Source organism: Vicugna pacos, chromosome 33, assembly GCF_048564905.1.
Source record: "Vicugna pacos chromosome 33, VicPac4, whole genome shotgun sequence".
NCBI lineage: Eukaryota > Metazoa > Chordata > Mammalia > Artiodactyla > Camelidae > Vicugna > Vicugna pacos.
In genome coordinates, this window is record NC_133019.1 from 17,652,626 (window position 1) to 17,668,401 (window position 15,776).

At 43.9% G+C, this 15,776-nt stretch overlaps 1 protein-coding gene across 2 annotated transcripts in view; it reads left to right on the forward strand.

Moving 5' to 3' along the window:
- Positions 1-14,348, forward strand: part of LOC107035141 (rho GTPase-activating protein 20) — a 66,765-nt gene extending 52,417 nt beyond the window's left edge. For both annotated transcript variants that reach the window (XM_072953745.1, XM_072953744.1), the window contains exons 11-15: positions 180-341; positions 3,640-3,749; positions 6,411-6,600; positions 7,748-7,862; positions 9,013-14,348. In XM_072953745.1, the coding sequence (XP_072809846.1) occupies positions 180-341; positions 3,640-3,749; positions 6,411-6,600; positions 7,748-7,862; positions 9,013-10,847 (2,412 nt within the window). In that variant the 3' untranslated portion in view covers positions 10,848-14,348. The remainder of the gene's footprint in view (positions 1-179; positions 342-3,639; positions 3,750-6,410; positions 6,601-7,747; positions 7,863-9,012) is intronic.
- The last annotated feature ends 1,428 nt before the right edge of the window (positions 14,349-15,776 follow it).

The window sequence follows — 15,776 nt, forward strand, 5'->3', positions numbered from 1 at the left end:
CACACACACACACACACACAAAGTGACTTTAATCCTCTGGCAGCCTGTCCAGCCCCAGCCCTTCAGTGCCTCCCGCCGGGCCGCCCCGGCCCCTGGCAGCCGGGGAGGGCAGCGGTGTGTTCTCCGGCTCCTCCTGCGTCAAGTGCCATTTTGATTTTGTTTCCTTTGTTTCCCCGTAGGATATGCTTTTCTTCCTTAATCAGAAAGGACCCCTCACAAAGGGGATCTTCAGACAGTCGGCCAACGTGAAATCCTGCAGACAGCTGAGAGACAAACTGAATGCCGGAGTTAAAGTACATGTAGACTATGAATCGGCTTACGTGATAGCCTCTGTCTTAAAGGTGGGGAACACACGCCCTTCGTCCCCCCCACAGTGGAGCTCTGGGGGAAGACAGCTGGTCTCCCTCATTATAACGCTATCCCCATCTGCGAAGAAGCGTCATAGTTAGAGTCTCACAGCCAATTAGCTATGTGGTAAAAGTATTTGTAGCAGAAATTCTTGTGGCAAAGATGTCTATGGCAAATAGGTTTACTTATGGGGGAAAAAAAAAACCTGGAACCCAGCCCCATGGTCACTTAACTCACATCCATAGTTGAGTTAGACTTCTTCTAAAGTGTTTTCCTCCCCACATTCTTGAAAATGCCTCACGTCTTTGCAAAACCTGAAGTCAAAACGAGCTTTCAACAGAGCTCTTGACCACAGCAATGGCTTCTGCAGACCAGTGTCAGTCTGCCGTCTCTCAGCAGGCTTGGTGTGCACCCGCGCCAGGGATAGGGACAGGGCCCCAGCCTGCATCCCAGGGCCTGGAGCATAAAACCCAAATTCCGGAGAACGTGGTGAAGAAGGCTCTTACATGTCCCTGCTCCCAGGCAATTGCTTACAGAACCATGCTTTATGAATTTAGGAACAGTCAGATGTCTCTTGGTAAAAGGGCCATGTCTGCTCTTAAAACAATCCCTGCCACAGACTTTGACAATGAAGTGTCACTCAGAAGAGCTGGAGGGCGGAAGCGGGGAGCATCTTGTCTATTTTACACAGGGTTTGCACTTGCCTTTCAGTTGTGGAGCTCAGTAGAGATACGTGTGGTGTGCTAGCTGAGCAAGACCCATGTCAAGGACATGTATGCATGGTGGATTTTTCTTTGCTTTTTTTTATCATATAATTAGGCTTTCTCCCATCTCTTAATTTAAGAAGTTAAAGGCTAAGTTTTAGAAGATTTTCCTAATTCTGCTATTCTTCACAGCACCATACTCCTCAAAATTTTGAACTAAATTGTTGAGGCTGTTAACAAAGAAATTTGGATGTAAAAGAGTTAAGCTGCATTTCACATTGTAGAGAAAGTAATTGTACAAGAATAAGCAAAGGGCAAAAAATAATCCAAATGATTGGAAAGTCTGGTTAGATGGGTTCCAACTAATTAAAACTTTGTGATCATGGAACTGTGCTTTACTCTCAATTTTTTCCCAAGTGGTTGCAGGAAAGGAAATACTTTTTGCCAAAAGTTACTGAGCTTTAGTTTTGTTTTGTTTCTTGTTTTTGAGACTATTTGGGAGTGGTACTTAAGTTTTCCCTTAATTTTTCCCTTAGGCTGGTTTTGCTTAAATATAAGCTTCACTCTGAACTATAATTGGAATAAAATTGCTTGAGAAAGCATAACTCTGATCCATCAGACCTTTGAGGAAAAGTTTGTTTTTTAATCCTGTAAGAATCTCATCTCAGATTAATCTGGGAGCTCTGCTGATAGCTGGGGCTCTGCCTTTGGAGGGGAGGAGACTTTGAGTTGAGAGCTGGGCGCTGGCGATTGTAATTCAGAACCAGCTTTCACTTCCTTCTCAGCTGTGATGGTTGTTATTGTGTAACTTGTTATTCCAGCTGTGGAGAGTCCATTGCAATGTTACGACTTATCTTTCAAGTGTAGGTTTTAAGATTTAATGATGTTTTTCTTCAAGACAGATCATAAGTATATTTCCACTGAGGTTTAAAAAGAGAGCTATTGTCACTGCCCCACTTTGAAATAACAGATTTCAGCTCTTCTGAATCTGACTTGTCACATAGGTGCAGCACGAAAATTAGTTAGGAATTATGAAAATTTGATAGCTTCCCCCCCAAAAGAAGGTAACTTTTGTGATGATGCATCTTAATCACGGGTATCTGGGTACATCTCTCCTGGAAAATACAATAGAACAGAGAAAGACTTTAAATCAGTCACTTTCCTGCTTACTAACCACTCCAAAACATTGTCTAATAATAGGTAACATGACCACGAAGAGGCTTTTAAATTATTTGAGAGCCTCAGTTATAGTTAGCTGGCCTTCCTTTGTCCCTCACTAATATTTGGCCATAGGACATACAGCAACACTTCAGTAATGACCCCCGCTAAGTCTGCGACTGTGCTTGGCGTTGAGTGTATGCAGTGAAAGGCAAGGGTCTGGTCTGATCCTGCCCTGAAGGAGCTCGTAGGCTCGTGGGAGACATGCTCACCTCATCAGCTGACTGCAGCACTGAGGCCCAAGGCTTCCATGTTAGTCACAGAAACACGACATGTTGTCTGTCACAAGTTGTGTGTCGCCTTTGGTGAGGCACATATGTAAGGCTGCTATTTGATTTTCCAGCAAGAATTAAAATTACTCCATTGCACACCTGTCTCTGTGTTGTAAGCAGGAACTTGCAAGAGGGTGGTCAGCCATGGTTTCAGCACTTAGACATGGAATTGGGTTTTCTCTGCCTGAAGTTTCCTAAGGTGGAGATCAGACTTCGCAAGCTTGGCTTGTTAGGACCGTGCCAAAAGCAACAGAGGGTGTTGGCCTAGAAAGGAAAGGAACGTAGGACCAGGACCAAAGTGTGTTTACTTTTAAGCTTTTTTATAAACAAATGTCAAACAACAACCTCCCTTGGTCAGATCCTACTTGTGTCATTGTCTGGTTTCACCCACACCTGGCCCCACAAGTGCTCTAAGGAGGAGTCTCGAAGGCCGAGAAGGATAATGTACCAGGGACATGTTATTTAATATACATTAGGGATGAGAGTGCTGCCCCAGGCTCCCAGAGCCAGCCATAGCCTGGAATGCCTTCTCCCCTCCTATGAAGAATACAGGGGGAAACTCCAGACACCTCTGGATGGAATTAGTCACCAATGCTGCTGGAATCTAAAGTTCTAAATTACCAGGGACTTTGTTTTATTTACTACCCTGTTCCTGGCACCTGAAACAGTGCCTGGCACAGATGAGCAAATATGTGTAGAATGACTGGATGACTGACTACCACATTATGAATCTCACAGATACCTTCATGCATTCCTTTTAACTAGTGATTTGAGAGACAGAGAGAAAAAAAAAAGATTAGGATGGTTTGCCAGACCCTGCCAGTTTGCTAAGATGTATGCAAACAGGAGGTTTCAGCCCAAACAGGTTGTCCTTTATCTTTCCCACTGTAGTCCAGACCCCAGTTTCCCTCTGGTTTTTTGTTAGAAAAAAAATCAAAGCATATTTTTCTGTGTGCGCACATCATTGGAGGGCTGGCGCAGAGCTCTGTGTGTTCCAAAGAAGGGAGGACTGAACTTTCCAATAAAGTGTCTTCTTTCTAATTTCTCCAATACAAATTATTAGAATAGCAATTTAAATTTTTTTCCCTCTATTTTAGGATTTTCTAAGGCACATTCCGGGAAGCTTATTATCATCAGATCTCTATAATAATTGGGTCTGTGTAATGGACAAAGGAAATGATGAGGAGAAAATAAATGCAGTTCAAAGGTAACTATTCCAATTTGGTCATTTCTCAAAAATACTTTTTAAAATAACTTATTTTATAAGCTTGTCTGTTAATGTAATAATAACTATCAAAGTCATATCCATAGGGGCCAGTTTAAAAGTAGACTTATGCTAGCAACTGTCATTGTTATTATTGGGTTTTTTCCTAATCTTACTAATATGGAATACTCGACCATTGTACACCTTCTGTATATTCTAATCTGATAGGCACTGAAACCCCTTAGACTAATAGCTAATACTGTAGACCCAATCTATAATTTATGACCTTAATTTTGGTAAATATTTAACTAACCAGATGATTCCTTATACACTTCATTTAGCAGCCGAATTCATACAGAGAAAATTCCTTCCCCTCAAGGAGCTCACAGTCTAGTAGAAATAGACAGATAAAACCCAGAATTCCAGTGCGGTACAGTCAGTGCCATGACAGGGGTATGTGGAGAAGGGGATGTGAGGACACTCCAGAGAGACAGCCAACTCATTGAAAAGTGTCAAGGGAAAAGGGAGTTGCAAAGCCTCAGCCTGATCACAAGGAATGCATTGTCTGTCCCCATGGAAAGAGAAGTTGTCGGCAGAACCCAGCACCCCCATTCCTGAGTATTTCCCACATCATAAGAGAATAGGAAAGAAGTGTCCATTAATGAAAAGCAATGCTTGCATTTCTGTGAAACCCAAGAATCCCAGTACCATTTATTTGCAAACGCTTGTTCAAGTGCAGTGTTATCTTGAGCAACTTTCAAATGTAAATCATTATCTACACATAGCTACTGATGGTGTAAGTTTGAAGGCACCAGACTCAGAGCCATGCACAAAATGCTGTCTCTGCTTTCGTGACAGCTTGGTGGGAACCGTTCAGAGACAGGGAACCTGAGATTCTGTATGTTGTTGCTCATTGTCTAAAACTTTATATTCTAGAAGCTAGTAAAGGATGATTTTTAAAAGGCCAGAATTATGGCTCTCATATAAATATGCACACATGAAAGAAATTTTATTTAAAACAAGAATTAATAAAGAGAAGTACTAAGACGTTACTGCCGCCGGTTCAGAGAAGATGGTTAACTACCACAAGTTATAATAGTTGAATCAGAAATGCTGAAATGAACTTAAAAAACAAAACTGGCTTTTTCTGCTGGGGCATGAGGCAGTGCAAGTAAATCACGTGTCTCTTCACCAGAGAGAATTTTCAGGTCTATGGACAAGTCTTATGTATTGCTGTCAATATTCTATAGTTTACAGAGGTGTAAAATAACTCAAAGGCTCAGGGCCCCTTCAGAATCTGACACCCCAAAAGAGCACGCTAGGCAAGGCCTTAATTTCCACTGAATACATTCAGTAATCTTTTGGCCCATTGTAATCTGTCATAATGTGTCCCTAGAAAACCATCCTCATTGTCAGTCTGTGGTGCTGAAGAAGCACCTCTCTGGTATTTATGCAACAAGAGCCAGATTACCTGATTTTCTTCCCCAGGTTGTGATACAGGAAAACAGGGCACGAGAGGAGGGCTGTGTCCCAGGTCTCACTTGAGTCCCTGGGATGCGCCCCGCCAAGTGAGGGTTGTTGGCTTCAGGCGGGAAAGAATTCAAGAGCGAGCCCTAGTTGAGTAAAAGTAGATTTGTTTAGAGAGATGTACACTCTGTAGACAGAGTGCAGGCCGTCTCAGAACGCAGGAGAAGGGCAGAGGGGAGCAGGGTTGGGTGTTTAGTTTAAAGGAGAAGTAGACACACAGTCCATAGACAGAGTGCCGGGCATCTGGGAAGGTGAGGGAGCAAGAGAGTCCACGAGGCACGGTGTTGCGAGTTTTTATACATTAACAAGTGAGAGGATTACTCCAACTGCTTTGAGGAAGGGGCGGAGATCCCCAGGAATTGGGCCACTACCCTCTCCTTGATTTTCATGGTCAGCCTCAGAGCTGTCATGGCACCTGTGGGTGTGCCATTTGCAGTGCTAGTACATTACAGTGTGTGTGAGGGAGCTCAGGGTCCACTGGAGGTCAGCTCTCCATCCATCCTGGTCCTCAAGGTCCATCAGGAGTTGACTTCCTCCACCTTGGTGCTAACTGCTATGTCATTCCTTTAATGGCTGTGTCCTGCCCCCTTCCCTCCTGTCTCAGTTACAGGTTCTTGTTGGAAAAAAGCAACAATCATGAAAATATATATATGTATGTATAAAATATATGTATGTATATTTATTTCCTGGATGGTAGTAAATGATGGTGAATGATAATTTAAAAATCCCTCATCAAGTACAAAATCGGAACAGTAGGAAATATACTGTTATAAGCTTGACTGACATGTGAAAGTGGTACCACTGAGATAAAGAGACATGGGACAGAATTGACCTTAGAAGCTGCTAGAGCAGAGTGTAAGCTCTCAGGATGGAACTGGGAGTCTTTGTGGCTGAGGCTTGAAAGGTTCTCACCCAGAGACAGAATATACAAAATAAATGAATAACCCCCCTGAGTCTTACTCTCTCCCCTCTGTAAGACAGTCCTCGCTCTGCACGTACCATATGAGCTGACACTCCCGCATACCTGAACTGTGTTTCTGCTTCACGTGGTTCCCCATGAAAAGTGAAGAAAGGTTGCCTTGTCTACAAGTTTTCCACGAAATGTCTTGCTTAAAGAGCACCTTTGTCTGTCTTTAGGCTATTAGACCGGCTCCCAAGAATGAATGTTGTTCTGCTAAAGTATCTTTTCGGGTTATTGCACAAGATTGAAAACCATGCCTCATGGAACCAGATGAATTCATTTAACTTAGCAGTGTGCATCGCTCCAAGCATCCTTTGGCCTCCTGCTTCCTCCAGCCCCGAAATAGAAAGTGAATTTACAAATAAGGTAATGTTTTTCATTTTTCTGCCCTGGGGCACTGAGTCCCCGTTTTGAACCTAAAGTTTGGGGTATTAGTTCTGAAAGACATGTCCTTAAGTACATCTTCTTATAAGTCTGAGTTCATCGACTGTTCTGTCCTCTCCTGGTAGACTGCAGAAAGCTGATTTCTTAAGCAAAGAAAGTGATAGTAATTGGGTTACTTCTGTTTTCCCTTTAAGGAGGCAAAACAGCTGTGATTGACTGAAACCGTAGAGGGAGAAGAGCAGTTGATAAGATTTTAAAAAGAAGCAAAAGACTTTGAAATTGAACAGGCGCAGTGGAAATCTCAGCCCTCCCCACTTGCCAGATGTACAATCTAGGGCAGAATTAGTTACACTGTTCCACAGTTTCCTCATCTAACACAATGGAGGTGGCGATGGTACCTCGCTCACTCAGTACTTACTTGAAATCACACTCCTGCAGTACCTGATGGTTAGTACAGGGATGGGGCACTGATTCCTCTTCCTCCCAACGTTCTGCCTGCTCCTTTGCCTCAGCTATTGGGGCAAGAAGACTATGGAAAGGTTCCAGTATATCTCAGTGGAGGCGCAGCGCTCCCCAGTGAGCTCTTCTCCAAGTATCTCCAGTTCTGGCTCCTCAGGGAGGGAAGTGCATGGGAAGAGGCTGGTCAGGGAAAATGTACGCTTTTCTCTCCAGCCGTCTCTCTCCTTCATAGTAAATCCACAGAGGATGCCCACCTCCCACACTTATGACACCTGCCTTTTACATAAGAAATATATTTTATAAGTCTAACGATGCTTCATGAATTTTAATAAGAAAGTATATTTCTTCATCCCAAATGCCCTGTACAGAGAATACTTAAAATTACCCTAATTTTAAAGACAGGACCATTAGTATCAAAATGTTAGCATTAAACCAAGGCCACAAATAATAACTTTAAGCCACTGGTTAAAATGGATTTCTATACTCAAACTACGTTGTTTTTTTAGGGGAAACGGTTCTGTTTAGTTTCCAAGCAGACGTGAACTTTGACTTTTTCTCAGGATTCTTTCACTTTTTTTTTTCGGTTTGAACCAGGATTCGTATATGAAGTGTGATTTATAGGTGTGCTATGTGAAAAGTAGGCCTTCATTTTTGTTCCTTTTTTGTGCAGGTTTCTCTGCTTATACAATTTCTGATTGAAAACTGCTGTAGAATATTTGGAGAAGAAATCACTTCCCTTTTGGAAGAGGTTTCAGTGACATGTGCTACGAAAGAGAATGTCTCAGGTATTGTGAATAATGGGGTTGTTTTTGTGTGTGAGAAATGGACACACACGTGAAGGTCAGCGAGGGCACCGACTACCCTGCAGCCCAGAGCAGCTCGGGTGAAGGGGCCTCTCGCCTGAGTCAGGGGCCGCGGGCTTCCGCCCCTTCCTTAGAAGGCCTGCTCGTAGGTCAGGCTGTGTTAACACTGTGGTCAGGTTCCCTAGTGTATAAGACAAGGTTCCCAAACTCCAAGAAGTTGTTAGTGGCAGAATTCTAACTTCTTTTTTCAAAATAAAACCTTACAAGGATATACAATAGAACAATTAACAGATTTACAATATAACAATATTGTTACAACATATTGTTGCAATATCTTACAGTATAACAGAACTGCTGTGGTTGAAACTGGAGTAGGAGACCCAGAAGCAGGCCTGGCCTGGTTGCTCCTCATCTTCCTCTCCGAGGTCCCTGACACCTCTCAGAAATCCAGCGCCCTGCAAAGTACTTGAGAAAACAGCTAGCTTCATGGGGCGGGGCAGGGTGTGTGGGGCTTGAAGACATTCAGCCTTCCAAAATATGAATGCCTGTACCACCAATTCTTGGTTATCTTTGAACAATTATTCTGTGCCACCATAACATTAGTATCTTCTCCTGTAATTACGGGAAACCATAACATCCAACTGGTATGATTGCTGTAAAGAATAAACAAAGTAATAGATATTAAAGAACTTTGTCAAAGGGAAATTGATAAGGTTGGTAAATGGTTTCTCTGAGACTAATAGAGTTAGTTAGGTGTATCCACCAGCTAATCCATTTAAAAGACACAGTCTTATTCAGAACCTGAGTGTATCTGCATTAATTTCTTTGCATTTTTTACCATTTCCTGGTATTATGACATGTCTTCATTGCTTTGAGGAAATCTTAAAGAAAAGCTATTTCTTCAGGGACTGAGGTAAATCTAGTGTACCCCAAAAATTTACTTTTAGTTTCTGCACTAACAACTAGAAAGATTATGAAAGATGCTTTCTTTCTTGAGAGTAGGAATTTGAAAAATCTGCATGAAAACAGAATTAAACTAAACATCATAGTTGTTTAGTGTTTTGTTTTTTTTAAGGCAGCATGTATTTGAGGCAAGTGCAAATGTTAATCATGGTTTGATTTTTTTCGACAGATAACTCTTTCTTCCAGCTGAATGACTCCTCCTATGACAGCCTGGAAAATGAGCTGAACGAAGAAGTTGATGCTCCATGCAGTGACTTGGTAAAGAAACTCGGTCCAGGCAGCAGAAGCATGGACTCCATGTTAACCCTCAGTGACTATGACCTCGAGCAGCCTGAGGCAGAAGGCGATTTAACCCTGAGCGACTCTGACTTAGACGATCCTAAAGATGAAGACGTTCAGGTGGAACAGCCCGATGAGCCTGAGCCAGTGACCGTGGCGGCAGTGTACAGAAAGGCCTCGCTGCAGGACCAGGCCACTGCCCCCTCTGGCATGAGCACCCCCAGCCACCTGTCCGCAGCTACGGAAGGTGCTCCAAAAAGCCCGAGGCAACAGCGGCGCTGCTCGGAGCCCAGCATCGGCTACCTGGGTTCGAAGCTTTCCTTTCTTAGGGCGTTTTATCAGAAAAGGATACGCAAGTCCAGCTGCGATGCGATTCTCCTGAAAAAAGATGAGAACCATCTGAGTCAGAATCCACCCCTCCAGGAAGAGGGTAAGACAGGTTTTAAAACAAGTTTAGTCACAGACACTGATGTCAAGAAAAATGCCACTGATGAAAATGATAAGAAGCAAAGCTGGTGTGATAGCGAAGGAAATCACGCAAACCTTTTTCCTAAATCCAAGCCAGTGACCATTTCCTCACACGACTGTCCCACGAACCAGCCCATCGCTGTGGACACGGCTGGGTACTCCCCGCCATGCCCAGCAGAGCCCCTCAAAGGCTCAGGGAGGCAGCGGCACTGCTCAGAGCCCAGCGCTGATGACCAGCACTGCAAACTGACCTATCTCAGGGGACTTTATTCAAAAAAGAAGCAGCACAACGCAAGCTGTGACGCCAGCCTCTCGCACAAAGAGGAGGATTATCTCGAGCGGCACAAGTCTTTGCAGATGGAGGGGCAAAAGCTTATCAGTCAGAGCTTGGTCATGGGGATCGAGGTTGGCAAGAGTGGTGCCTCAAACCAGAACACTGAGAAGGTCTTCCCCCCAACATTAAGCATTTGCCCAAGGAGTAGCTGTTCCAGCTTGTCCTCCCCGGACACGTCCCCATCTGGCTCGCCAGTGAGCTCCCAAGACAGCGCTTTTTCTCAGATTTCTGAACAGTCGGTGTTTACACCCACTGAAACATCCTCTCCAGTAGATTGCACTTTTCAAGCTCAAGGAAAACAGGAAGAGCTTTCTTCTGACTTAAGCAGTTCCAGCCTCATTTCTGGAATTCCCGGTCCCTCGTCAGGGCAGGCCAGCAGCCACCTGGCTCATACAAAAAAGGACAGCCCAGAAGGGCATTCACAAATGCGTTCTGTAACTCTGCACCCCAGCACATGGTTGAGAAATGGTATAGCCAGTTTGAAAAATTGGTCTCTCAAAAAGAAGGCAAGGGCACCGAGACCAGAAAACAATAAAACAGGTTCTCTAAAAGGACCCACGGAGCCACCTCCATGTGCTCCTGGCATTCCAGAAGCCAGCGCACTGCAAGAGAGACAGACAGACATTCCCCAAATGGCAGCCGAAGGGCTTGGAGCTGTGCAAACAGCCCAGTCCTGTAGTTCTTACCCCAGCCAGGAATCAGAGAAGGATGGTAGCTCTCCATCCAGCCTGGCGGAAGATGGACTTGAGCTTTGCTTGAAGTCACCTGAGGAAGGAGAGAAGGATGGGCAGTGTTCTCCTGGTACTCTGCCTCTAGAAGGATCCTCACCCAGCTCTTTGACAGTGGATGACGTGTCCAGCCCAGACTCAGGGCCAACAGTGGTTTCTGATGTTGAGGACACGCATGTAACCAAAGACATTTAACCACAATCAGAATCTAATATCTGCAAGGACAGAAACTGGGCTACTAATAACATAAAGATAATAATTACTATGACCCCTGTGTATAGAATAACCGAGACAGGTAGCATCGGGGTTATCACTGCTGATACTTAGGACAAAAAGAAGAACCCTCTTTATTGAGATTATTTGGCAAAAAGTCAAGGCTAAAAGATTTTATCACCTAACTGCTTGGGAGGCTTTTCCTTATTAGAGCATGGATTGATCCTGTCATGCATTTTAAGAGGTCCCAGCAGAGGGCTAAAGACGCAGCATCATCTCTAGAGGAAACATGCCTTAGATGACACTAAGAAGGCCAGGATATCAAAAGTGAAGAATAAAAACCATGGACAGAGGGGGAAGTCTGCAAAGAAACCATCCACATTCCATGAAATGTTTTTAATAAGTAAGCAAGAAGAATGCCACCAATCAAAGCATTAAGAAGGAAAGCATGTCAGATGATCAAGGAAATCACATCAGACTTTTCCCCGAAACCAAGCGAGTGGCCAGTTCTGAGACATCCCATAGTCAATCACGTGCCCTCACAGAATCATTCCAGGTACCGGCCCATTAAGGCAGCTAGTGTGGAAGGAACTCGAGGGATTCGAGCCATGAGTACCATGACATCGTAGTTTTTGTTGGTCGGTTCGTTTTTCCATGAGCGTCTCACTGCTCTGCAGAGGCCCCCGGACACAGCTGTGGGGAGAACGAAGGACATGGGTGCTCCTTTCAGAGTTCTTTCCAGAGGTGCCTGAGCCAGAAACATTCTCCAGAAATGCACGTTTTCCTCCTAGGAGGTGCCCTCCTGACAGCATTGGCTGTCTTAGTGAGGAGGAAGAGTCTGCAACAACAGTCCTTCCTTTGTTGCACGGTCACTGTTGCCACCAGGTGATCAAAGCAGGACTCCTCTTTGCTGAAATGTTTTCTGCAGCCTTGCCTCTTGGATTAATCAACCAGAAAAAAAATTGCTGATCTTCCCTTTTCTGATGGCCATTTAACAGCTGAGAGAGCAGTTTTGAGAGCTGGCAGGTTGTAAAGAGTCACAGAACAGAAGAGCCACCACAGTGGCTGTCTGGCCTTCTTTCAGATACTCCTCGACGCTGGATTTTCTCACCTCCAGAAGTTTTTACATCATTTTGTCCCAAAATGATTCACGGTGTATACCCCACTGGTCTATTCCAGTGGGCTATACACCACGGTGTGTGCCCCACTGGTCTATTCTAGTGGGGTAAAAACCACGCTGTGTGCCCCACTGGTCTATTCCAGTGGGGTATACACCACGGTGTGTGCCCCACTGGTCTATTCTAGTGGGGTAAAAACCACGCTGTGTGCCCCACTGGTCTATTCCAGTGGGGCATACACGGTGGTGTGTACCCCACTGGTCTATTCCAGTGGGGCATACATGGTGGTGTGTACCCCACTGGTCTATTCCAGTGGGGCATACACGGTGGTGTGTACCCCATTGGTTTATTCCAGTCGTGTATACACCATGAATCATCTTGGGACAAAAAGATGTAAAAACTTCTGGAGGTCAGAAAATCCAGCGTCGAGGACTGTCTGAAAGAAGGCCCGACAGCCACTGTGGTGGCTCTTCTGTTCTGTGACTCTTTACAACCTGCCAGCCCCTCTCTCTCAAAGGTTACACCTCTCCTGGATTACCTCCATGGATTATTAGGCCTTGCCAGACAGTACGAAGGGACAAGCGGGAATGGCTGTGCACCTTCCTTCATTTTAAACACTTACTTATTAGAAATTGCTTAGAACCCATTTGACCTCTTTAATTCAAATTCCGATGGCCCTTTCTCCCACAAACTTGCTTATTCCAAATCACTTTTCTTAGCCACCCAGAAACTTTCATGCCAAATATGCTTCCCCTGTTGTCCTAACAATTGCATTTTTTCGTTATAAAAAAAAAATTTTCTGTAAGCTAGAAGTCCTTTCAGTATTAGCCATAGGTGCTACCTACCTCTTGGGGACATGGCCCTTTTTGTCCTTAGCATTATAATAAACCTTTAGAATTCTGTGTCCAAAGAGCTCCTTTATGACACTGGCCATCTCAGTCACAGATGTGAAGTAGATTTTACCTTATCACCAACCACTCCTATATTTAGACTCCTCTAAGTGTCCATATGCATCTCACATGATACGTACGATGTATGAGAGCAGCAGGGATTCCCCTCACCCTGAGGGCACACTACTGTCAGAACTGCAATATGTGAATGAAGCTCTATGGCTTGGAGTGTCTTTTCCAGAAGCAAACTGCTTCTCTACTTAACAAAATAATAGTTCTAGCCATTTTTTTTTCTTTTGTACTGGCGGGAGAAAATCATACGCCCAGTTTGAAGCAGAGAAAAGAATAGACACTCGAGTTCTTTAATAACCATTTCTACTCTATGTTCCCTTAGATACTCCTTACATACTTAATGTGAATACTTAATATTGCTGTAAAGTATTATATTGTATGATTTGAAGACAGACTACATGTCATTTTATTACACTCTTGTCAATCTATAATATATCAGACTGATGCTTTATCTAAGATGCTTTTGAGTTTATATAATATATCTTGACAAATTTTACTACATATGTTATGTAAGAAATGTGTATTTTTGTATTTGCAGAAACCGCTGCTAAATTTTAAAGTTGTTTGATTTTTCAAGGCACTGATAATGGATATGTATGAAATCATGCTATGTATTAAATGAAACACCATTCTTCAAAAGTTAACAATCCCACCAGAGTAATACTGCCCTTTGTGCAGTTGTTTTAGCTAATGAGCTCAGTTTCTGCTTAACGTTGGGGATTTCATAAAATGTAATTAATGCTGAATTGGAACTTTGAACTTTTCGTCATAGGCCATGGTCAGTCTTTCCAGAAAAAGACATTTTTCTAATCTTATCATTTACCAAACAAGTCATGCTTTAGACACAAAGTCTTCATTTTCTTAGGTATTACATTCTCACGGTGCTCCTAGAATCAGATGCACATATAGTCTACATTCTTATAGCAAAAAAAAATCAACTCGATTTGATTGTATAAGATTTTCTTATCTAAATTTGAACCATTCTGACCAGAGTGTCCAGTTGATTCCAGACACACCCAGGCATCCCAGGATGTCTGGATCCAGATTCTACAAGACATCAGTACTTCTAAGGTCGTGTAAACTTAAGCAGTATTACTGGTTTCTTGTGACTGCTGCGTTTTTGCCCTCTCAAAGTTCACGGAGTTCACTCTGTGTGAGTTTAAGCACCATTTCAAAGAGATTCAAAAATATATATACTACCTTAGTCCAGAAAAAAATGATTTGCTTTGAACAGTAAAGACCTACAACCCACTGTCAGAAATGTCACTGATTAAATTTGGGCAATGTACACATATACTGATGTTGATTTCTCCTTAATGTTAAACAAAGTATTTTTTTGCTTTTAAAGAAGAATCTCAATCTACTGTGAAACCATTGGACTCAATAAACTATCTCATATTGTCTATTGTGGTGCTTCACTCTGCCTTCCCCTTCCTGTCTCCCCATATATGGCTCAGAATGTGTCCCTAAGTAGTACTCTTCTCTGGTCTCCCCCTTGTGGGTGCCTTCTTCCCACATCTTCTCCCTGCTCCCCATGTTCCCTTTTAAAAGAGAAAGGGGCTGTGTTCTGCCATGGACAGGAAGGAGCCCACATAGCCAACAGGAGTTGGCTACCCTTTCCCAGAGCACTAAACATCTTGAAGATATTTGTAATTTTACTCACAACTGGAGGATATAATTCATCGCTTGCTGAATCAAAGTCCACCAGCTGTCAGAGGATTCCAGAGACGATTTGTATGATTCTCAAAGTGAAAACAAAATGAAATGGTTCTACTCTAACCTTAGCCTCCCTCACACACAAATATACACTCTCACCTCCAAGTCATGGGCTCTTGCTCTCAGAAGAACCCCACTGCCTCCTGCTTGCCCCTGCCTCCCCTGACCACACCGCTAAGGAGAGATGTGTTCATCTCATATCTGGAGCATACAGACTATGTGATGCAAATCGGGCCCGGGCAGACTGCAGGTTTAAGATGAGTTACTGTCTGCTCTAAGGGGCCTGAGGGATAGGGAGGAATCCCAGCCAAGGAGAGGGAGGCAGACTTGCTCTCCTATGCAATTAATCATCTGTCAGTGCAGAGGGATGGCCACTGGGACATCAGGTGAGTCCCTGCAGCTTGCTACATCTCTGCTTTCCAGCTGGGGCCATGCGGTCCAAGCAGTTTGGCCAAGACCTCCCCCTTGCCTAGACCTTGGAAGATGGGGAAGGCAGCTTGCCAGTCGGCAGGAGAGACTGTGAGGCTCCTCATCCAGGGCTAGCAGGCCCTGTCCTGGGCACAGGCCCTCGGCATTGACTCTCCCCAGGGTCTCTGCGCGCAGACGCTAAGTGAATGCCAACACCCAACCCCGTTCACCAGACTTCAGTAGTAGCAACTGCTACTCTCATGTCCTGAACCTTGTTAAACCCGATGCACACCATCTTATTTAATCCATCTTGCAGCCCTTTGAGGATGAACACCATGCTTATCCCATTTTACAGATGAGGGAAGTAAGGCTCAGAGAGACTCAGTGACTTGCCCAAGGTCACACAGTTGTTGAGTGATGGACTTGACCTCTGGCCTGTCTGATTTAGAAGCCAGCATTTGGAAGCACCAGGCTGCTGCCTTTCCCGGAAACTGGGGGAAGCCTCATGGGATCAAGTCCTTTTTGAACTGAGAACAAGAAAAAGATTTCATTCCCCTGAACACATGGTAGATTGTCTCCACTTCAGTGAGACAATAAAAGTAACTGGGAGACAAATTGATGGCTCAACCAGTTACGTCCTTTCAACATATTTGGAGTTTGAGTTCCCTATTCCCATTCTCAACTTTTTGGTTTCCTACACCCTCCTA